At 40.1% G+C, this 25,165-nt stretch overlaps 1 protein-coding gene across 2 annotated transcripts in view; it reads left to right on the top strand.

Annotated features, from left to right (window-relative positions):
• kitlga (kit ligand a) overlaps positions 1-24,374 on the top strand; it is a 39,894-nt gene extending 15,520 nt beyond the window's left edge. The window contains exons 2-10 of one of the 2 annotated variants that reach the window (XM_086109281.1): positions 11,324-11,434; positions 12,699-12,755; positions 13,451-13,603; positions 15,186-15,363; positions 17,649-17,708; positions 19,655-19,752; positions 19,920-20,029; positions 20,140-20,194; positions 20,872-24,374. In XM_086109281.1, the coding sequence (XP_085965407.1) occupies positions 11,324-11,434; positions 12,699-12,755; positions 13,451-13,603; positions 15,186-15,363; positions 17,649-17,708; positions 19,655-19,752; positions 19,920-20,029; positions 20,140-20,170 (798 nt within the window). In that variant the 3' untranslated portion in view covers positions 20,171-20,194; positions 20,872-24,374. Of the gene's footprint in view, positions 1-11,323; positions 11,435-12,698; positions 12,756-13,450; positions 13,604-15,185; positions 15,364-17,648; positions 17,709-19,654; positions 19,753-19,916; positions 20,030-20,139; positions 20,195-20,871 lie in introns of both variants that reach the window. The other variant, XM_086109280.1, reaches the window with a different exon arrangement.
• The last annotated feature ends 791 nt before the right edge of the window (positions 24,375-25,165 follow it).

The raw sequence follows: 25,165 nt of genomic DNA, 5'->3' as shown, positions 1-25,165 counted from the left end.
AAAAACAACAACAACAAAACAGGGTGGGAGTAGCATAGCGGCCTAATGCCCTGTTTCGTAGGTCCATAACATGCGTGTTTACTTCATCTTTCAATGCTAACGATCTGAAATTTCATCTGTGTCGTTTGCGCCTCATGCAATACATTGAAATGTTTTCCCAACCTTAACTTCAACCCTCTTGGCCCAATGTAAGCGATAAAGACTTATGTGCACGAACTAGGCCAGATAAATATTTAGCAGAGATCTTTTGCTTTTCCTGGTTGCTTGCCAGGAAAAGCAAGATAAGAACTCTTGTATTGATCAGCAGCAGTAAATTGGGACAAAACCTCCAGATGTTTGTTTGGCGTCGTTTTATCAGGCATCAAGAATGCCAGGAAAATTGAGTCGATAATGGGAATCCCGAGAGGTGCAATGAACGCACATGATTCCTCAACGTCTGTGTTGCAAATGAGTCGAAATGAAAGAGATAATTGATTTGATTCAAACCGATAATTCCCTCGGCTCAAGCCTCTTTGAACTATTTGAACTTGTGACTGGCTCGCTAATTAAAAGGTCTGTGCATCTCTCATCTTGGCTCCGATCGTGTATTCCAATTAAGCGTCTTCCAAGAAACCCAACTGGCTAAAACAGGTTTGCACGCAGTCCTGCATACCAGCGTGATGCTTACACAATAAAAGTTGAACTTTAGGGCTCATTTGGCCTTTTGGGGCCTTCCACTGGAGCCAAAACAACAGCAACCCTAAATTCTTCAAAAGTCACAAATTTGTACGCGAGATTTGTGCAGGTTGTTAATTTTCATCATTGAATAACAATTGGCTCTCTCATTATTTTCATAAAATGTCTTGTAAGTATCAAAATGGATCCAATCAGAAATAGACAACTGTTTTAATCACCATTAAAACGTATGTTTTATTATAATTCATTGTTCAATAGATGGGCAAAAGTTTTTAAGACAAATTATCTCATGTTATCTCATGAAACAATTGTTTCATGAGATAACATCTTCATAAATTTGTATTTGATTCAACGACATGAAGTTTGCTCATGTAGAAATTCAGATTAAAGAATTCCATGGGAGAAACCTTGTCAAAATCAAATGTAGCCTACCGCTAAATACCACATTTCAACCGACAGTAAATATTAATGACACGTTTAAGAGACCTTAATCAATTGAAATGTAATTCAATTCAACTTGTATCCATCGTCGCCAGGGGACATCGCTCAATGTTTGCATTGTTTTGCCGTCAAACGCCTTTTCTGCTGGCCTAAACATGATCAACAGCACTGACTTGCATTTAAAAGTTTGTATCCCTTTGTAACATATTGTAAACATTTATTTCTAACAGTCTTTCGTCTTCTTTTAAGCGTTTTTTTTTTTTTCGTTCAGTGGTCTCAGATTTCAGCTTCCACGTCGTAAAATTCCATCAAGCCAGGGCCGCAGGCCCCGTTCAACTGAAACAACGCAATCGATTTTTAAATTATTTTTTTTATTGGCTTTATTTGCCAATTTCACAGTGGCCACAGAACTACGTAACTCTCAAAACATGAGGGAGTTTGTCTGGAAATAATAAGCATCTCCGCTCAGTCTGATGTATTTGATGTCAAGTTTTATATTCTTATGACACGTTATTAGATAAACGCTTGTGCGCTGTTGTATCGTAGTGAAGAGATTTGGAGCAGAACATTGCCCTGGAGTCAGTGATGGTGCCGTGGTACGTTTTCCTGACTTCAAGTGTGAGTTGAGTCGCCACTCAGTGACGCTGTGAAAGTGATTCAGAAAGGTTGCCTCTTTCGACGTGTGCCCTGCGACTGACCGGCGACAAGCTCAGGGTGTCGTCGGCCTTTCGCCCCCAAGGCAGCTGGGAGAGGCTCCACCAGCACCCGTGATCCTGAACAGACTCAGTGATGTCGAGAATGGATGGATGGACGGAAGTTAAACAGTTTTTATCGCCAGGCACTGTGGCTTCCCAGAGTTACTCACTCCTCAGCATTCTAACCAGACAGAATTTCAGATGAAATGTAAGTTATTTTGGTGCTGAGCAAACTTTCAATCCATTCAAGTACTTTGCCAGCATGTGTGGTGGGGCGTTTTTTTTTTGTTGTTGTTTTGTTTTTGTTCGTTTTTTTCCTAATTTCCAAGGATATCCAACTTCTATGCCTTTCTGTGACTCCGCCAGTCTCTCTGTGAACCTGCTGATGACAGTCGAAGAACATCTTGTTTTGAAGCCTCGTCAATAAAGATGATTCTGATTCTCATTGTGTCAGGTTAGGCAAACACCTGAAATAGAAATCCCATTTTTTGAAGTGCATTAAAATAAAAATGCATTAAAAGAAAGAAGAAAGTTAATTGAAACTACACCTTAGGTTTCTAAAACAAACCGAAACTAACGATAACGAAAGTGAAAATAGTGAAGAAAATCGGTTTGAAAAATGGATGGATGAAAATCCTGAGGGTTTGTCTTTGCCAGTTAATATGATTCCTGAACTTCCATCCATCCATCCATTTTCCGAACCGCTTGATCCTCATTAGGGTCGCGGGGGGTGCTGGAGCCTATCCCAGCCGTCTTCGGGCAGTAGGCGGGGGACACCCTGAATCAGTTGCCAGCCAATCGCAGGGCACACAGAGACGAACAACCATCCACGCCCACACTCACGCCTAGGGAGAATTTAGAGCTTCCAATCAACCTGCCACGCATGTTTTTGGAATGTGGGAGGAAACCGGAGCACCCGGAGAAAACCCGCGCAGGCCCGGGGAGAACATGCAAACTCCACACAGGGAGGCCGGAGCTGGAATCGAACCCGGTACCTCTGCACCGTGAAGCCGACGTGCTAACCACTGGACTACCGGGCCGCCCCCATTCCTGAACTTTTAGGGTTCAATTCAATTCAAATGCATTTATCTCCCTGGACCCGTACAGAAGAAGCAACGTCAAACAGTCGCTTGAGAATTTCGTTTACTTGATTACACACGACTTTGTGACCTTTGTGTTTAACAAATTTTCCATATATTAAAAGAAAACTAAAGCTAATATTAAAACTAATAAAAACTAAATGAAGAATCCTGCTCTAAAAAAAACAATAAAAAGTAATTGAATGGGAAAATAAGAAGAAAAATAATCAGGGAAAAATACAAATGTAATAAAGACGAATCCAAAAATATTCAAACCCTAATCAGAGGTCGCGACAGCACGTCACTTGCATATGTTTGGAAACGCTTAAGCCAGCACACATTTGCACCGGAAATGCTTCATGTGTTGCCGTGCATATGGGCCCACAGTAAATGTTTTGGTCCATTAATGGGTCAAACACCTGTTGTGAAATTATAGACACTACGTAGTTGCCTCACTTTTCCAACGTTGCATGAGAGAAGAGCGTGAGAGAGCGACAAGTGTTGCACACATGCAGGGTTGTCAGATTTATGTGATCGGCTACAATCATATCAACGCTTTTATATATACTGTATATATTTGCAAATTCTGTCACACAGGTTTTGCGTCGCATTTCTCTTCACCTGTTGCCTTTCATACAACAAAACAAGTCATGGCTTCCTGCGTGCGTATCGGCTTCGTGCTCGATTAAACAGACCCAGATTTCATAACATTTATTTTTCTTAAATGTAAAATGGGTGCAGCTTCTTCCTCTGTCGCTGTTCTTTGTGAAAGGTGGCGACAGAATGAAGGGACGAAGGCAACTCATAAATGTCACAATTTTAACGCTCTTGTGTGTCATGGTGGAGGCGACCCGTGCGATATTTTACAGTCACCGATTAAAAAAAAGCGTGCATGTTATGTTCACGAAGAGCTCAGTTGTCTGTGATGTTGACAAAACCGGTGCGCATTTCATCTTCATGAGGTTCTAAATGGCCTTTTACAAAAAAAAACAATCCTTGAAGACTAAAGTGCTTTCGTCCCCACCTATTCCGTGTCGGTACCTTTCACGCATAACATTGGCACGAGAGTAAACCGTGAAACACCCTCTTTCCGGTTTCCACTCTTTCCTTTCACACAAGCGCCGTCGCACCTCTGGTTTGGCTCCGACCTCAGAAACGGGGAATTTGCTGAGTCACTTTCTTCCCAGCCATTCCACTGAACGGCGACACAGAAAATGCAGAATGTGCCCGGTGTGAAATATTACACCCCGTTTCCGATTTTCCACTATTCTGATCCTACTTCCAACGCTGGGGAACTTTCGAGGTCGCTTTTGTTCCTTCATTCTTTGTCGGTAGCTTTCACAAAGAACGCCGTGACAGGATGCGAAAGTTTGAACCGATGCCTTTTTACCGCTATTACATTTTACACAGCCTTCGCACCCCTCTGCTCCAGAAACTCAAAATTGCTGCATTATCCTCGTCTTCCCCGGTCCGTGTCTGTACCAGTCTTGACAGACGATATGAAAGGTGCTTACGTGGATTTTGCGAGTGGAGGTTGGAGCCAAATAAGCGTTGTTCTTGAAGCCTCCGCGTGTTTTGGACGGTTTCCAAACATTGAAGCAAGACTTGCAGTTTTAGCCATGAAGCGTGGATTTCCCCTTTCAAGACATCCCTGAAACAACGCTTGGGACAACAATTCGGAATGGAGTAACATCCCGCCTGCTCTTTGTTTTTGTTTTTTTACGGCTTTATTTGCGTCCTTCCTGCCGCCTCGGACGGGACCGCCGCTCGCCGTTCTTCCTGTTGTGAACGACGCAAAGTGTGGACCTAAGCGCTTTCCATGCAAATTGCAACAAGTCGCAGCGAGACCAGTGTGGCAATCCAAAAAGAACATCCCCTGACAGGGCTGAACTTGTCGACATCCATTTGGGAATTGTTGGACGATTTTTCTGTCCGTCGGTTCAACCTCAGGTACCGCCTAAGATAAACACCTGCAGTGCATCTTGGAAAAACAATCTCTGACATAGTTGACCTAGTGTGTCACCTTCTGATCTTGATGTGAAAAGTCAACACTTTCAGATCAAATGTTACGGGCATCCTGATAGGTGCCGTAAAGGGGTGGGGGGGGGGGGGACAACCCTGTAACCTGTCTCTCACTTTTTTTTCTTCTGATACTACTGGAACTGAGTTTGTTCCCTGCAGTATGTTGGCTAGCTTGCTCATTATTTTTGTACAAAGAAATGAAGTTTCTCCTCAAAATGTGATGCTTTGCACAGATTTATTGAACGCGGTTATGAAAAACTGCATTTGGGAATTGTACAAGTCAAGTCAACAGTATTTATAGAGCACTTTCAAACAGCCATCGCTGCATACAAAGTGCTGTACATGGAGCAATTTAACATGCACAATAAACAGTAAGACAAATCGGTAATAAAGGCGGTAGAAAGCACCAAACAGTAAAACCAAGACCAAATCTAAGTCATGCTGAGTCGAATGCCAAAGAATACAAGTGAGTTTTGAGGAGGGTTTTGAAGATGGGCAGCGATTGATTTTTTGATTGAAGATTGGCAGGTTAGCCAAGAACGGAGGTAGCGTCTTTTCACCACCGTCTTGCCAAAACGCGGCCGAATCTCCGTCGTGTTGTTGAATCAATAACAACGATCGGCGATCATAAACCAACCGAGACGCTGTTAGGGAGGTAACAAGCATTGCGAAAAGTAAAAAAACCCGAAATGGCAGGAGCGTCGCCGAACACACTGGCGCACAAGCGGCCATCTTGGTGTACTTGGTACAGTACAATACAACGCCATACGATACATCATCATTTGTAATGAAGCATTACAGTTTTCGCTGTTGAACAGAATTGTGATTTTGAGGATTTTGACATTTAAATTTTGACCCTCTAATTTTGGCAACAACTGGCAAAGGTCAGTAAATAAGCAAAATTGTTGATCCATGATTTTCCTGTCATCTGATCTCCACAAATGTCTTGTTTTGCTGAAAACATAAGCGTCAGTGGTTTGTAATGTGAGAGGCAGAAAAAGTTGGGCGGTTTAAAAAAAAAAAAAAGAAAGCGGTTCAAATGTTTTTCCACTTCCTTTCCATACAATTGTTGGCAAGAACGATGTTTCAAAGATTTTTGCGCGGGAGTTTAGTGTCGTTATTGGGAATTTCATTTTTTGGCTACTTCCGCTTCGCTGTCATTGCGTTGTACTTCCAGTAAAGTTTTACGACGCAGAGCAGCAGTTGAAGTTAATTTACTCCACTGCCAACTTCTAAAAAGATGGTTTGGCCCCTGCAAAATTGAAGCTAACGTGTTCTATTAACGTTGGCGAGAATTTAGTCTTTAATCAACATTACCGTCAGTGTTTATGTGATCACTGATAACAGTGTAGAGTCTAATGAACTGTAAAGTGACTTGGAACGTACGCTTCATGCCGCTCATTTTCACCTCATTAAAGATAAAGCGGCTGAAGCGTGGAGCAGAAGTTTTGTCAGCAACAAAAACGTATTTTGGAATGAAAAGTGTTTTTCATTCGCAAATGTACTCGTTGCACTGATGTGAGTAGATGAGAAGTGAAGTTGCACTGTCTCAAATTTCAGGGGCAAAATGTCACCGTTTAGGGGCAGTCAGTCGCTTAAAGGAGAAAAGTCATGTCACAAATGTTCAGAAAGCAAACCCAGAAAACAGGTGAGCCATGGTTAGTCATTACCTGAGCCTTGAACAACTGTGATGTCATTCTCAGGAGACAGCAAGTGTCAAAATGGCCGCCCCCGGTACACATTCATTCATATTCCACAAATGCAATATTAATCAGAATGTCATGTTTAGACTAATGGGGTTGCATAGAATATGTTACTGAAAATAATTTCGTTGACTTGACTTCCCTTCTATTATTATTTTTGGTATATTTTTAAAACCCAATATACATGTTTTTTGTAAGCGTTAAAAGAAAATACAGCCTAGTCACTGTCTAGCCGTCTTTTTGTGAACATTGACTACGGGTTCAGTGCTTCTCAGCCTTGATGGAGTCAGGGCACATATTTTACATGCGAAAACTGTGAAGGTATACCACCCAACACGAATGTCACCAAAAATCCATAGACGGGTTAATTATTTTTAATGGAAGAGCATTTAATTGTTCCGCGTGTCACGATAAGTCTGTAGCACGGGTGGGTGATTACATTTATTTGAAGCAATGAAAAGATTTATGGACGAATTAAGTGAAATTACATACATTCTTGATGATGATATCTCGCAGAGAAGTAATGTGTCGTGACACGCTGGTTGTGGATCGCTGATCTTGTTTACAATAAAAATAATGTTTGGTTTTAATCATTGTTATAATTTCATCATTGGTAAACCTAACACAATCCTCACGTGTGGGTTTTTATATACAGCGATGGCAATTTGTTTGTAAAGAAGACGACAATACAACAATATTGCTTTTATCAAGATAACACGTTTGTGCGGAACAAAGGCCAGAGCGCTCGGTTACTCGCTGTCTCCGATAGCTTTCGCTTGACGTCGCAACCTACAGGATGCTAAGAGCCCTCGGGGAGGCGCCACCGCCGGTGGTCGGGAAATGCTTTCCAATTGGAACGAGACCAAACAGCCGCTGGCTCTTTAGTGTCACTTGGATTGATGTGAAAGACGCCTGCTGAGTGGGTGGGTGAGGCTGCTTGGACGCTTGTTGAGGGAATGTTGTAACAATGCGTTCTCGCTGAAGTTATTCAAAAGTCGAAATACAGAAATGAATGCAAAAGGCATTCAGGGCGTACGAGTGGTTAGCCGTTCTGTTTCGCGGTTCTCAGGGTCTGGGTTGGATTATTGGCTCCTGTGTGGACAGCAGGGATCACAAAAAGTTCTTAAGCAAAAGTGGAGGAACATGTATAAAAAAGTGGCCGTTTTATGAATTTGACACAACAAAGAAAACCTTTTTCTGCACACAAAATTTTGAGTAGAGCTGTTTTGTGAGGTACTCCGTTGCTTTTGAAGTATGAAAAGTGCTGGACAGTGATCCCTCGCTATTTCGTGGTTTGTTTATCACAGCTTCAGTGCATCGCGTATTTTTTTTTTTTTATTATTATTTTTTTTCGATATACCTGTACATGGAGTACAGTACCGTATATGTTGCTCTATGTGACTCGCTGTTTTTTTGCAGCTTCTCACGGACTGTTTGCGGACTTAAAAAAAAAAAAATATATATATATATATATATGTGTGTGTGTGTGTGTGTATATATATATACAGGTATATATATATATATATATATTTTTTTTTTTTTTTACCTGTATATGTTTATTGGTCGCTACTTCGCGGATTTTACTTCGAAGGACGTGTTGACAGCACAACTTTTGGCGTTGATTAAAAAATAACGAAACAAATCGGACTCTTGAAAAGTGTTTGAGTATTGAGTGTGGCTAATTTTCAACCCACATGCTTTGGCTTTGCCTTCTACGGGATTAAGCCTGACTGCTGCATGAGCATTAGCTAGCATTAGCATTAGCTAGCATTAGCATTAGCTAGCATTAGCATTTCGCTTGGCTCTGCTCCTCTCAAACCTTCGATGGAGGCTAAGAGTTTCAGAATGAGCGGCGGTTGCTGTCTGAACTTGGTGACATTTGAGAGAAACTACCGTTAAAAAAAAAAAAGAAATCTCCAAGTACTCTTATTTTCCTTCTACAACTTTTTATTTTACTGATACTTCATGAAACGAATGATTACATGATCAATTTCATACTCGTAGTCCAGCATGATTGGCAACAGGAATGCATTTTGTGTATGACAAAATCATGCTGAGGTTGAATGATGGGCTGCAGTTGTCAAACATTCGAGTACCCGACTGAAAATTCTCAAGAATAATCGTGCATTTGGATGAACTCTCTTTTGACTCACTACATTTCACTTCATGACGACCAAACAATTGGTTTCCTTTTTTTTACAGGCTCAACAGTTTAATATTTTCCTACCGTAAGTTTACTTTGTGCACCGTAACAAACTCTTATTTTATTGTCTGCCAACATTTTCATTGCATGCTTCTGATAATCATTTACAGCTGTTCAACAATGTTTGTACAAATACCAAGTGAATGAAATCAAATAAAAAGGCTAAAAAAAGACCGTTGGGTCATATTGAAGTAAACTGTTCCTTCCGTCTTCCCCTCAACCATCCTTCCTTTCTATCTTTTCATCCCCTCCACTCTTTTTCCTTCCCTCCCTTCTTTCTTTGCCTCCTCTCTCCTCTCTTCTTTTCTCAACGCCAAAAACTCCTCAATGACCCTCAGTGCCCCTTTTAATTCCACAAATGAGGCCAATTGAGCAACGTCTGTCAACATCTGTGCTCTCATCAACTGCAACAGAAAATGCAAGTCAACAACTTGCCTTTGTGTTCGACTGGCTAGCCAAATTTGCCGCCAGTTCCCAAATCCTCTCTGCCATAGCATTCCTCATCAGACTATGGGAAACACATGTCGCCTGTCAACTTCCGCAGCTTTCGGCATGCATTTTTTTTTAAGCACAGGCGCCGTCGGGATCCGGCTTTGATGATGATGCTCTTTCGTAAGCAATCAGGTGGCTGACTTTTACTGTCACTCAGCAGTGGGTAAAATCGAACCGCTCTTTTGTCACAAGTACCAGCGATTCCTTTATCCTATTTTTTATCATGATGAGTCTCAAAGTGGCTCCGCATATTACTTCTTTTGATTACATTTCTCCATTCAGGCGAATTAAATGTAGACCACGTCATTGTGAGAAGGCGCACTGCCATCATCCGCTTTGATCTGCTGTTCACTGCCACTTCTTCAACCCCTCTGCAGAAAACAGCGTAGCCGAGTGGATCATTGAGCGATTGCATTTTATTTAAAAAAAAAAAAATCAAGTACAGTCGAACCTCGTTTCAACGTAACCTGTTTACAGCTTTTTCGCCCCCTAGTGGATACTTTTGGTATTGCATTTAATTAAATAGAGAAAAAAGTGATACATATGCCTGATCAGTTCTGCGTGAAAAGCTCGGGTGGATAAATCCCTGATCTTCTCCCTCTTAAATGGAATTGGGGAAGATAGTCAACCGGAACAATTTCTAGAGGCAGGACGATGCCTGTATGAAGGGCAATTCCACAATCCTGGAGGTGTGAAGTGAAATGTCCAACACCACTTTCCCTGCACGCTTGCTTTAAAAGCAATTGTTCATGTATGAATTTTACAGGTCATATTTAATTTGTCTTGCTTAAAGCTACGGATGTCTTGTGACATGTTTGTTGACATCGGATTGCGGTTTTGAAATGTCTGAGAGGAATGGGTTGCACTTTACGCATGATCTAAATATTAATTGTTGTCTGAGAAGAGTATCACCCGGGTGCACAACAATGCGCCGTCGTTCAGCCAAAACAAGATGTGAGCCTGATAAATGGCCTGTGTGGATTCTGCAAACATGCGGTCGTAAACTGTCGAGCAATTTGTTTTGGATTTTGATACTTGATATTTTGATCATCCTCATACTGTGACATCATGACGCTTTTTCAGACAGTCGAACCTCCATACAACGTACCTCGTGTGACATAGCGGATCTGTATGTTGCAATGGTAGCTTGTTGTAAGCATTTCCAATAAAATGGCCGCCAACTACGATGTGGAAATTTGTAAATTCGTAGTGTCGGCTGAGCGTCGTCTGGGAGACTCTCTTTCGTAAGTGAGAGACAATTTCAGCTTTCACAGAGATTTGCTTCTGTGTAGCAGACATGTTTTAAGACCATGTGCGCTGTGCCTCCTGAAGTACAACAATGTACGAGTCGAGCTGTAGCGTTGCTAAGCAGGGGAATCGCACATTTTTATTATATCGTTATAATGAAGTTTATGTTCTCAAGGTGTTGCTTGCGTAATATATTGTGTTATATTATTTTGTCATTTTATGTCAACTGTTCTGTTTTGGTGGTGCAGGCACCCGCAGCGGCTCCTCTCTCCTGTGGTAGGAGAAAGAAATTTCATCTGTGCTGTATGTTGCACATTTGACAATAAAGTTGACTTGAACTTGTAAGCAAAATCGCCAAATTGAAAATGAATTACGTGACTTTGAAATGGGAACCGTATCGAGGGGGCGGGGGGGGGGGGACGTAAACGGGGGACGTTGAAACGAGGTTTGACTGTATTGATTTTCTTGTGTTTCCCTCAAATATTATTTATTACTTCAAAGTTTTTTCATACTTTTTTGGGCATGACATTATTCTCCTTATTTTTCAGAATCTTATGACTCCGCTGTTATACAATTACTTTATACGTGTGTGGGTGTGTGTTAACCATCAAAGTCAGACCTGCTGCATATTTTCCTGGATTGTTTCTGTTCTTAGAACAGCATCCTTCTCTCTAATTGGAAAATTGGAACGGAATGGACTCCCAGCTCATGTGACTGACAAGTTGAAATACTGACACGACTGCTGTTGGTTTGTGTCTCTGTCAGATTCGGATACGCGTCTGTGTCCATTTACTGCTGCTGATCACGCTCGGGGTCCATTCAAGTAAATTTGACGTCAACCCTGTGACAGATGACGTGTCGAGACTCTCGATTTTGGTAAGAACGAGTGCTACTTTCATCCAAAGCAAAAAACAATGGTCTCCTGCTTTTCTTTACGAGCCCACTTTTAAACATTTGCAGTCCAGGTTGTCGCTCCGTCAGCTAAATCCGTCACATTTTGCATTCCAAACATTCACAGCACAACGATGTTACTCTTGTCACCAATTTTTCCCTACGTTACACTTTTAATGTGGTCACTTGATGTAAAGGCCTTTTTTGTCATGTAACTTTTTTAAAGTTCTACGACTATTCCACATTAATATTAAAAAAAATTGTCATTAATAAATATTATGTCTTGTTTTGGTTCCCGCATTAAAACTTTAAGACTTTATCCTTGAGCAATTAGCTTTTTGTTTCCCATAATACACTACAAAAGCTTTTCCCACAATATTGTGAGTTCATTTTAATTGGTTACAACTTTTTGGGAGAACGTATATTATTAGAGTATTATTCCTGTAAAATTAACGCTAATTGTAACATAGCTTTTTAAAAAAATATATATTTCAACATCTTTTAGTGATTTTAAAACTCCATTACAACTTTGACCAGGTTTTGACTTTTTCCTCATACAATATATTTATATATATATATATATATATATATATATATATATATAATATATAATATAATATATAATAATTTTACACCATATATATATATATATTTGGTGTAAAATTACAATTCTATGGTTGTAGAAACAACTTTTGGGGGGGGGGGGGTCAGGGGGGCCCAAGCCTGAAAACAAAAACAAAAACATTTTCTCACAAACAACTGACATTTGTTTTGAGAAATAACTGAACAGAACGTTTTGTCGCCATTGTGGGTTGTGTCATGGAGAGAATTTGGCAAGCTGTACAGCGATGAGACATTAGTCTACGGTCTCTTAGCCAATCAGGATTCAGAACACGATACACTGCATAAAATTAAAAAAACCCCAAAAAAAAACATGACATCTTTTTAAGCCGAATAAAACATAAGGATTAGCTGCTGTCCACGAGCCAGCGAGAACAACGGCTTGAGACGCTCTCTTTGAGGACAAATGGCTGACAAAGAACATCTGGCTCTTATTGCGCGCCGTTCCTTTAAGAAGTCACCGAGCCTTGACTCAATTAGTACAGTAATTAGGTGCACAAAGGCCCTGACAATGGTTGCTTCAAATAAACCTACTTGACAGCCTTGTAATCTGCTTCGGCATTCATGTCTGCTCCCCTTTTTGAATTTGAACGTTCACATTGCTTGTGTCTTGTTGTTTCTTCCACAGAAACATAATATTCCCAAAGACTACAAAATTCCTGTACATTACGTTCCGAAAGAAGAGGTAAGATTTTTTGGTTTGTTTGTTTTTCCGTTTCCCTCGGTGAAACCGCTTGGTGATCTTGGAACATTTGCGAGCAGCTTTGTGTCGAATGTCATACGTGTGTGTGATGGGAACATCACCGCAAGCGTATCGAAAAAAAAAAATCACATCATATGCAAAGGATAGGGAAAAAGAGGCTACGTGAATATTCCACAAAAAGGTTCGAGGCCTAATGTTATAAAACAGAAAATAATGCAATTAAATATTGTAATGACAGCATTACATTTTTTAGAGTTCAGTCATAATATTCCCAAGAATGGTCATTTTTGAAAACGGTTGAAATATGAAAATGAATGGTCATGTTACAAGAACAAAATAACTGTCATGTTACAAGAATAAACTCACAATATTTCGAGAAGGTTGAGCTTTTACAATAGTAACATGAAAAAAAACGTTGCAAGGTTGCATCGATAAGTTTTCGTGTTAAGAAGATAAAGTCGCAGCATTACCCCAAAACGCCGCGCAAAATTGTCATGTTCCAGGAATGAAGTTGTAATGTTAATCTGCGATGTTACGAGCAAGCAAAGTTATGATGTTACCTTGAAAAAGACTAACGCTCGGAAGAGAAATGAAAAGTTATAAGAAAAAAAATCATCCATCCATCCATTGAAAAGATTTTTTTGTCACTGTTAGTATGTTTCTGCATGTCTTTTCAGGGTGGGATGTGCTGGGTAAAGCTCAACGTTTTCTACCTGGAGGAGAGTTTACAAGACTTAGCGCACAAGTTTGGCAACATTTCGTCGAACAGAAAAGATATTAGCATATTTATACAAATGCTCCAAGAGCTACGGCTCAACATGGGCTCTGTGGTAAGACTTGTTCATTCAAATTGTTGTTTGGGGGGGGGGGGGGGGGGGGGGGGGTGGTCCATGATTTATTTTTGCAAATCCCCAATTCTGATGAAGTTGGATCGCTGTGAAAATAAACAAATAAATACATAAAACAATTCTTGGTAAATCCTATTCGGCCTATAATCAATTGAACACACTACAAACACAAGTCATTTGACGTCTCAGTTAAAGAACAACTTTTTCTCAGCATTCGATTTCAAGGAATTCATGGATTTCATCATCTACGGTCTATAATATCAACAAAAGATTTACAGAATTCGGATAAATCGTCGCACAGAAGCAGCCGAACAACAACACTGAATGACCGTGACAAGCAAGCCCTCGGGCGGCACCGCGTTAATACCAGCGTCATTGTTGAAAGCAGATTGCTACGTGCGCTCAGTTCCGTTCAGAAAGCCATCTTCTGTTCACAAAGTTCATCGCTACATCTACAAATGCGATTTAAAATTCTTCAAAACCATGCAAAGTAAAAGCCATATGTCAGTAACCTCCAGAAATGCTGCCGGCTACTCGGGGCCAGAGCTCATCTGAGGTGGACTAACGTCAAGCTGAAAATAAAATGTTAAAATGTGTGTGCTGTGGTTTGAGGAGTCCACATTTCAAATTATGAAAATAATGCACGATGTGTCCTCTGAGCCAAAGAGGAAAAGAACCATCTGGACCGTCATGGACGCAAAGTTCAAAAGCCAGCATCTGTGATGGAATGGGGCTGTGTTAGTATTGGTAACGTGCACATCTGTGAAGGCGCTATGAATGCTGAAAGGGGGCGCACAGGTTTTGGAGCAACATATGCTGCAATCTATTTTTCAGGGATGCCCTTTGTTATTTCAGCAAGACAATCCCAAACCACATTCTAGACGTGTTACAACACCTTGGCTTCATAGTAAAAGAGTGCGGGGCTAGGACTGGCTTGCCTGCAGGCCAGACCTATCTCCCGTTAAAAATTTGTGGTGGATTATTGAGCACAAAATAGACGCCTGACGAGTGAGCAACTGAAGTTGTACGTCAATCAAGAATGGAAATGACACCTACAGCACTTCGACAATTAGGGGGGGGGGGGCATGTTGCTGGCCTAAAATTCAAGATGAATAAATATATATTTTTTAAAACGTTTCTCAGTATGAACATTAATTATGTTGTATTTTTGTTTTTATTTAACATATTACACAATATCCCAACCTCATTGAAATTGGGGTGTGTAGTCATCTCTCATTAAATAAATGGTCAATTGATTTATCGTAAATAATGAATGAAAAGCCGTTCGCTATACGGTATATAGATGATAAACAATTGTAAATATGTATTTAACTCATGTATTGCAGTGTCAGGATAATAACGGTGGGAGTGGACTCCGGGAAGAATAGCAATGGCGACTGCCAAAAATATTGGAGATCCTTATCAACGAAATGAAATGAAAATGATGTGGGATATATTTTATTGAGGGAGGCACGGTCAACTGATAGAGGCCATGGGTTACGGTATTAAGATGTACAATCAATCATATCAGTATTGAGTTTGCTAACCGGATTGTTCTTTGCAGGAATCGGTCATGTACGACTTTGAGTGCCACTACCGTGAGGAGCGGTGGCCCACCGAGCAATACTTTGAGTTTGTGTCCGACTTCCTGGCCAGCGCGCAGCACAGGGACGACTCGGACGACTGCGAGCCTCCCCCCTGCCCCACCACGCCCTACACGCAAACAGAACAATATTTAAAAGGTCTGTGAACCCTCATCGATGCTTGGAAAAGAACCATTGCTGTGGTGCAATAATATCTCATTATTCTTGTTACATAACGTTTTCCCCGTAATGTAATTAGGCATAACTTGACACTTTATTCTCTTAACATTACATGGCCGTTTTATTGTTCTCATATTACGACCATTTATTCTCTTTCTCTCTCTGTATATAATATATATATACTGTATATATATATATATATACATATATATATATACATATACTGTATACACACACACACACGCGCACACATACATATACACGCATACACACAGATGGTAGATACTAGCTAGCTAGCTGTCATAATGTAGCTAGCTAGCTAGCTACATTTTTTGTAACATTATGACTTTATTCTTGTAAGTTGTTTTTTCATTACTGCATCTTTTTCATAACATTACAAATGTTTTTGGAACATAACATCTTTATTACAAATATGAATATCGTCACACAATTACATCATTATTTTCGCAACATATTTTTCTGAAATATGCCTGCACGAGAATTTTCGTTGCTTCACTGTGATGCCGTAGCGCGTGTGACATGAACAGCTTTTTCAAACTTTATGCACGTGAAATATATACTTGTTACATTGTGACTTTATTTTCATATTAGTTTCTGTAATATGAACTTTATTCTTGCAAGATTACAACTTTTTCAATGTTATATATATTTCTATATATTTTGTTCTCTGTAATATGAGTCCTGTAAATTTCCAGCTCTTTTGTATTATTGCAACTTAATCTTTGTAACATCGTTTTTTTTCCGGTTAGATTGTAACTTTACTTTGATATATTAGGTCTTAATATCAATTCATTTTATATTTTACTTTATTATCGAAATATTTCTTCTCGTATAGCTACAGTGTAGTATAGTACAATTTTTGTAGCAAAATTTCTTTGCTTACAACTTTATTGTTGTTTTCTTCTTCTCTGCATGTTTTGTAACATTGCAACTTTTTTTCCCCAATAAAATTAGTTTAACTTACCATTTTTTAAATCATGTTTCACATAATTGACAACTATTTCTGTAACCTTACTTTTTTTTTTTTAAATTATGACAATTTTTTTTACCTTCACTTTCATGTTATCGTCCGACTGCTGTCATGAAATCGACACGCACAAAAAAAAAGCAAGCTAATGTACGAGCTGTTGACAGCGCTGACGTCAGTTGATACTTTTCTATCAGCATCCTTGATTTGACTTTTTAAGGCATATTTTTCCAGAGCATTTTTTGCTGAACTCTGAACGACTGCGTTTCAGCTGCGTGGGAATGTTATTTTGGGAACGGGAACTTTTGTCTCCGCCAAATCAAATGTTGATGTTTCACTCGTCTACAAAACTATTTTGCTCGGACCACGGCGTCAAAACGCGAACGCTACAAATGTGTCACACACCTTCGGCCACCTCGCTCTATAAATTCATTTCGTAGAAGGCGTCCAGTCAGAGATAATTCACGTCACAGTCGTGTATATGTATAAAATCTAAACATAAAGTGGGATGTCACATTGTCATTTAGCACTATCACCAGCCAGTGCTTCTCATTTGTCTGTCTAATAAAAATCAAAACAACGACAGATAGCGTGTAGCCTCTCTTGCCTATTCTGACTGTTTAGCGCTTTATTTACGTTTGGCAAAAGTTCAACGTGTCGACGCGGGAAACAACTTCCGCTGTCGGTTCTAACGACGCGACGCTTCTGGCATCTGTTATTGGGTGAATGCATTGTGCATTGTTGGAACGTCACAGTGTGTTTGTGGACCGATGCCGACAAACCACACCAAACACCAGAGACGAGCTAACGGATGCCACCTGTGTGGCGTTGTTGCGGCCTTTTAAGCAACAGATATTTATTTGTATGTTGACAGACAACATTGCAACACTCACTGGCATATATTCTTTATCTTCTGGGGGAATTGACGACTATCAATAAATGTTATGGAGTCAGCTGTGAAACTCTTCTTCATGCGCGTTTGTCTGTATTATACGGTGCTCGGTGACCAAAGCGTGCACACCAGAAGGAGAAGCACAGTGTCCATTGAATTGAAGCCCAAAAAATCTTATTAAGAGACACATTTGAATTTTTTTTTGTCATTTTCTGGGGGAGGCTGAAACCGATCAATTGCATTTACATTCATTTTAATAGGAAAAGATGATTCACCGTTGAATTGCAAGTGTGAAACGGATGAAGCTCGTACCTGAAAGTACCTTTGTCAATCTAATGACACTGTCTCTCTAAGAAACGTGTCTGTCCTCTGTGCTTGTTTTAGGCTTGCCGTCGTCCAGCAGTAAAATCTCAGAGTGTGCTGCATCCGCAGACTGCCAAACAGGTACGTGCTCTCTCTCATAGTCTTGTGTTCTTCCCACGTTAAGCATGCATGTTTGCCTTTTTCAAGTGTGTGTGTGTGTGTGTGTGCGTGCGTGCGTGCGCGGGTGACGTATTAGCGCCGAGCTGCGAAACCAGTCCAGCTGGTGTGTGTGTGAAAGACTTTGACAGAACATTTGGTGCCGTCGCTTGGCCTTGAAATTCCTCCTCCGAGACGGGCTGTTTGTCCCGAAGCCTTGCGTCTTCGCTGCCGCCTGCTCTGTTTTTAAAACTTTGAACTCTTCATATGACTTGAGATCGATTGAATGGAATTAACTAGACTTGTATAAAAAGTCATCAGTGGACTAGAACGCCCGGTCGCTTCTCACAACCTCACAGGAACTGTTTTAAACCTCCGGAGAGCTGTGATGGAAACGTTTCACATGCAAAATGTTTGTAATAGCACGTTGCGTGATTTGTGAGTTGAAACAGAAATAAATATCGGTTTTGGACATTTTGAAGTAAAGAAAAATCAAAACATTGGGGAGGAGGATTTCTTCATCCCATGAAAATATTGTTGGGAAACTAATGACTGATGATCTGTTCGGCACGGCCTAGCAGCTTGATTGATGTGGCACATTACATACACAAGGTAACTCAAGGCGCTTCACAGAATTTAAAATGCATTTAAAACCATCTATAAACACAGGAATTTAAAACGTTTAAAAGACAAGTGATCAAATAAATAAAGAGCTGACTAAGATTACGTCCAAAAAAAAAACCAAAAACAAAGGGCAAGAACAAGATTTTGGAAAAATCATTATTTTACAGATCCTTTGAAAGACTTTAATCGTAAGCATGGATCTTAGTTTTTACCTGGAACGAAAAGCATTTGCACTTAGTGGTGACTTCATTTCTGTAATACTACTGGACCACTTTTTGCTAAAACAGGTTTACCAGGGTTAGAATTCGGGGTTTGAGTGACAATCGGGGTTTCAAAGTAAGATTTCAATCCTCGGTGAGGGTTTTCGTTCGGTCTTTCAAATTCGATTCAAGCTTGGTTTCAGTTTTCAAAGTAGTGTTTCAAGCGAGGGTTGGGGTTCCTTGTTAGAATTCCAATTTAGGGTTTTCAATCATTGGTCGTGGTTTTAAGCCTTTCAAATGAGGGTTTCTTCTGAGCCAGATTTGCTTTTCAACGTCGTGTTTCGAGCCAGTATTAGGGTTTCAAAATGTGGTTTCAAATAAAGGTTAAGCTTTTCAAATATGGGTTTCAATCCTGGGTTTGGTTGTTCAACAAGAGGTCGGGCTTCAAGGCAGGGTTAGGGGCTCAGAGAAGGATTTAAAAGCAGAGGTTGGGTTTTAAGTGAAAAATAGGGCTTTCAATTCAGGGTTAGTGTTTTCAAGCAGGGTAACAAAACTGGAGTTGGGGTTCGAAGTTTTAGGGTTTCAACTGAAGGTTTTAGGCCAGGGTCCATGGGGGTTGAGTGTTTTAAGGCTGGGTTAAGGTTTTAAAAGCGAGTTGGGTTTTAAAATTTGCTTTTTGGGGACAGGTTTTGGGTTTCAATGCACATTTTTAAGCCAGGGTTTTAAGATTCCCATGAGGGGAAATTAAGGGTCACGGCAGTTTTACATATAATAACAATAATAATATTACATGAAAATATACCTCTTTCTTCAAACTTGGGGTCGGGTTTTAAATGCATTTCTAATTAGGGTTTTGAGCTAGGGTTAGGGGTTTTTTTTGGGGGCGGGGGCGGGATTTTATTGTATTAATTACATCATCGCAACTTCTTCATACCATGACGAGTGATTTTCTTGTCGTTATTGAATATTGAATATTTCCGTAGTTGTTGATCACGTTGATGCTTTTTCACCTTGTCGCTCTTTCGCGTTTGCCTTTTGTCGTTGCCCATTTTGCCGTCGACGATAACGCTGATATTTGTTGACGTCGTCGATGTTGTCAACGTGCAGAGCAAGAAGCGCGTCTGCTTCCGCAGGTTGTGGAGCGAAGTCTTCTGTCTTTACTCTTCATTCCCTTCCTGGCTCTCATCCTGCTGCTCGTATGGAAGGTGAGTCATGCTTTTTTTTTTTCTGTAAGTTAGCCACCTACGGTTGCTTTCATCTTTGCCTGGAATTTACTGCAGCAGCGTGTCGGCCTTTCAAGCTGCTTGTAGAAGTTCTGCCGAAGGTGTGGTGGAAGTATTAAAAACGATTTCCCTGCCCCCCCCCCAAGCAGCTCAGATCACGACGGAACAGCCGAGATCTTCCGCTGAGTCCCGGAGAAGGCGTTCTCTTCACGGGAACAAAAGGGCACGCACCTCCGCTAGAGTCCCAAATTACAGAAACGTAAACGTTTTCTTTCTCGTTTGTCAAGAATAAGCAGATCCCGACTTCTATTTTTCCCTTGCTATCTGACGCCCTTGTTTTTTTTCTTCTTCTTCTTCTTTGGCTTCCAGAAACAAGTTGAACATGATTGAAACTGTGTGATGAACCGTAGAACTATTTCAGCCGGTAAGACATTTTTCTACATTGTTAGCATATTCTCACTTTTGGGTCAACATTCAAGTAAACGAAAACTAATTAAATGGAAAATATTTATGAATGGAATGAAAGAAAAAAACTAAAATGCTTAAAAATATATATATATGTATAACTTGCTTTAAATTGTTGTCAATGAATATTATTCATGAGTTTTTGGGTTGATTTTAAAGGACCTTTTTACACACACACAAAAAAAATTTGAGTATTTGAACATGCCCAACTTTTTCTTTTTTTGCAATACTCTTGCTTTGACCAGTGGAGCTTTCGGAAGATTTATGGTTGTCTTAATTAAATCAGTATGATCGCCGCATTTGAATTAGTGGAATTTCAGAAGGATTTACAGTCATCTAATTTAATGGGCGCAACCTTTCTGCTATTTATCGATCCGGTTATTTGCACTACCGCAATTTTCGATTTAAGGTCATCTTAATTTGATTCAGGGTAAATTTTATGCCATTTATGGTCGACAAATTTTAATTGGCGCAACTTTTACAAAGATTTAGTGTCGTCTTATATTAACCAGGGAAAGCCTTCTGGGATTTGTGGGAGTCTTATTTCAACCGGTGCAAATTTTGAAAGATTTATGGTCATCTCGTTTGACCTCACTTCATTTGTGTGTGTGTCTGTGTGTGTGTGGGGCTCTCCAGGTGATGAAAGCCACATTCCATATGGGGGTAACCACAGAGGTAAAACAAACAAAAGAACTGCTTCCTCCCTCTACTGCGGCGCCCGCCAGCAACCATCGTTTCGTCCGCTCTCACCAACCACCCTCGACCCTTCTACTGTATGGATACGCTTTTCCTTTTCGCTTTAAGACTGGGTTCATTCATTGAGGAGTACGAAAAACAATAAGAGAAAGAAAAAAAAAAGATGTTCGTTTTTAGAAGCCCCCCCCGAGTATTTCTTCTCTTGGACTTGATGGCATCCTCACAAACTTTAAGCAAAGAAGAAGAGAATGCCGGATTGTGACAATGCTGATTATGTTTTTTCCCCCCCTCCTGCTACCTCCACTCACTGGATATCCCGCACTCTTCCTCACCCTCGCCCATCATCTCCATTTTAGTCTTCTGGTGGGGCTCGTGCACTCCATTTATTTATTGTTACACTCCAGGAGCACATTTGCATGACACACATTCGTCGGAGTAGTTAGTGAACTGCTGAGTAAAGATGGTAAGCGTTACATCGAGAAAAGGAACACACTCGTATTCAGTGGAACCTTCAAAACACATTTGTCTGAAGGCAAGAATGCAAATAATCATGCAATAAAATAAATATTTTCTAAAAACATGTTTTAACTGTTATACGACATGTTAACCATCGGGGGGGGGGGGGTTCTTTTTAAATGATCCGTCATAGGAAATCATGCAAATCATCTTGTCTAGATTATTATTTGTTAAAACTTTCTTACTCGTCATACAAGTGTAAAAAGAAGACAACGGCTTTTCATAGTTTAAAAAAAACACACAAAAAAAAACAATTCCCATAGGAAATAATGTCAATTATCTCGACTGTAGCCATTGTTAAAGCTTTGCTAATTGTTCATCAACATTTTAAGTGACATTATTCGCTGTCATTGAAGTGGCACCGTGAGCGTGGCTGCTATGCTGAAAAAAATAACCCAAAAAACTTCTTGTCTTCTATTTACACGGTTTTATTTTGTCAAGTCGTACACAATATAATCATCGGGATTTAGATACATTTCAGAAGTAGATCTATCGTCTACTTCAAAAAATGGATCATAAGGATCTGGATCCAGATTTTATTTTGTGCAGCTACTTGATGAAATAACATTGAGTAAATTCAACACAACTTTTTTTTCTGTCAGTGTACTGCTGTCCCATTTTTTAAACTCTCATCCAACTTGGAATCTTCACTTCCTGGTTCTTTCTTTCTTTGTTTGACCTTTCATGCTCACTGAACTGCGGCCTCGGCTTTGGTGGTTCCACTGTATTCAAACACATGCTAGCTACGATGCTAATTAAGTAAGGTGACGTAAGAGTGCAAAACAGAGCCATGAATGCTCATTAGCACTTTTAGCCTAGCATAGCCTAAAGACATGCCTGTAAAAAAAAAAAAAAAAGTCATGTGCTCTCCTCTCTTTTGTCCTTACTGTCTCAAATCAAATCTGATTCACGTCATAGCAAACGAAAAGCTATGCCAATTAGCGTCATGGAGGCTAACTCTATAAAACATCCACTCGGGGAGGCTGCTTTGCGGCGAACAAAAAGCAGACGTCTTCATCCAGCCGTCCACTTTCTTGCGCTTTTACGCATGTCTTTGATGTGCCTAAAGCTAACTGCGCTAAAGCTACAAGCAGGAGTCATCATCAGGAATACACGTGCACGTTGTACAGATGCTACATTCACAACTTTTTTTTTTTTGTAGACGATTACTGGCCTCAAAATGTAATTGATGTAACATAATTAAACATAAAATATATTCAAAATGTTACTTAATAAAATATATACATTTTGCTTAAAAGTGGGTCATTTTAACAAAACAATAAAAAAAAATCACGTGTTAAATATTAATTGGTGTCCCTAACTTGAGTTCAGTTAAATTTAATTTAAAAAAGAAAAACCTAAATGACAAACCTCATTTCAAATTGCTGCATGAGATTTTATGTTCAAATAGAATTTTTTAAAAATATGTTTCAAGCTGTCCAAGTCACCAAACCATCATTTGAAAGTGTCATTACCCACCTACTTGTTTTCCTTGAAAATATATACACAAAACACTGAGTTGACGACAAATCATTTTAATCATAATGATTTCACTCAAAACGTTCACGTTCGTCTCGGGTATTGTCAAAGGGTCAAGTTGCAGTTTCAATCAGGGTTTTATGATGGGAGTTAGGGTCTCTAAAATATTATGACAATTCCTTTTCATCACAATCACTTTTCTTTCTTGCCGATGGCAACATCATCCACACTGCAAACAAACGGATCAAGTTCTCTTTGAGTGACTTTCAACGGAAGTCCCCTTGTGCCTTTTGTTTGATTGGGCAGACGCCGATCATGTTCTGAACTCCTGTTTTCTGCCGCATGACTGTGATTAACCCTCTTGTTATGTTAGTTTCTTTGCGACACCAAATATGTTTGCGGGTCAACAAGACAGCCTGCATGTTTAGCCATCGGAAGAGACGAGCTAACCGAAAACCTGCATATTTAAACTGCGATAAAAATGGAACAATTGAGAAAATTTAAATGGGTCAAGTTGACCCCCAGCGAGTGCATGATTAGCTACCATATCTTCTTAACAATCGAGAACGAGGCCAGCAGGAGAAATTTCATCTCCAATTTTTTTAATGATTTCATTTTGAGTCTTGAATTGGGTCAATCTTTTTTCTGTTTTTTTTAATTTGAAAGAACGAAGTAAAGAACAAGCCGTCAATACAACGTTTACCCTATTTTTCACATTTGATGAATGGATGGATGGTTCATTTTGACCCTCTACATATGCATGTTAAAATATAAAACACAAAATGATGGCAAACATGGCCAGACCAAGAAGTCTTATACTAATGTTGAGTCGTAAACTTAAATAAGGGTCATTTTGACCCACGGCATAACAGGAGGGCTAATGATGAATTACTTCCACACAGTTGACAAAAATGTCAATGAACGGATTCCTTGCACACCTTTGTAATCCACCTTTGCTTGCTTTTTAATGTGCATTTGTCACCAAAAAAAAAGGAGCTCATTTATCCCGTACGGTTCCCGAGATGCTACTGCTACAGTTCCGGCCTTTTTTTTTTTTCTCTCGCCTCCCAGCGACAGAGCAATGTTCCCCCCCGTTCCCCCTTCTCACATGTTGACTCTTGACGAAAGCTGTGAATGAATGAAAACAAGGTGGTGGCGCCTCCTGAATTATGTTGTTCTTACTGGTCCTGAACGCCATTTTTAAAAAATATATATATATGACACAGTGGGACAATCAAAATGTCCAGATGGTAAAATAAGTCTGGCGGGCCCACAAAAAAAGGCAGATATTGCTATTATTGTTAGTATTATTACGATAATTATTATTAGGGTGATGATGAATGCCCAGCTGCTACTCTGGGTGAGAACTCTACTGTATTCTGTATTTTTTGTTTTGTATAAATGTAAACAAGCATACATACCATATGAATAAAGTACATATATCCTGACTAATGTGCATCTCTTTCCAAATGTGCGCAAACACACCCCATTCAGACATTTACTTCGGGCCAAAATACTTTGGACTTTTTTACGTGTAGGCTCATTAGTTACATGGCAGTCAAAACTGTGACAACATAATGATTCAGGAGTGAAGAGGGTGGGGCAACTCTGGATTCATGAGGGGCTCTGGGGAGAAGGTGTTGAGTGGTATTTAAAAAAAAAAAAAAAGCACACACACACATTTGGAAAAGGCTGTGAGGGATTCCCAAATAGTGGTGCGCTCCTCCCATAAATGTGATTTACAACCCAACCCCCGGGCCGCGGACCGGCACCGGTCCGTGGGTCATTTGGTACCAGGCCGCACAGAAAGAATCAATAGCTTACAATACTTCCGGTTTATTCATTTCAGAATCTGAAATGTTTTATTTTGAAAAATTACCGGATTCTGTTACATATACAGCAGGGGTCGGAAACCTATGGCTCGGGAGCCTTATGTGGCTCTTTTGATGATTGCATCTGGCTCGCAGATAAAACAAAATATTATCGCTTGTTTAATCCATCCATCGATTTGTCACTGCTCACGTTCTGTTCAGGGCTGCAGTTGGCGGCAGGAGCGATTTTAATTGGATGATACTGGCCTACGTAGGCCGTTGCTGGGGAAACAGGTAAACGTCCCCTTATGAATGAGCCTGCTCGATCATTAGCTCAAAGCTAATCCTTCGACGAATAAAATGGCGAGAAGAAAAAAAGATGACGAGTATGGTACACTTCAGGATGAATGGACCGAACGAAGGATTCG

The sequence above is a fragment of the Hippocampus guttulatus genome, chromosome 4, assembly GCF_054856545.1.
Source record: "Hippocampus guttulatus isolate MCC_2025c chromosome 4, RoL_Hgut_1.0, whole genome shotgun sequence".
NCBI classification, from domain to species: domain Eukaryota; kingdom Metazoa; phylum Chordata; class Actinopteri; order Syngnathiformes; family Syngnathidae; genus Hippocampus; species Hippocampus guttulatus.
The sequence above is the reverse complement of the archived record's forward strand: the minus strand, read 5'-3'. Positions and strand labels throughout refer to the sequence as shown.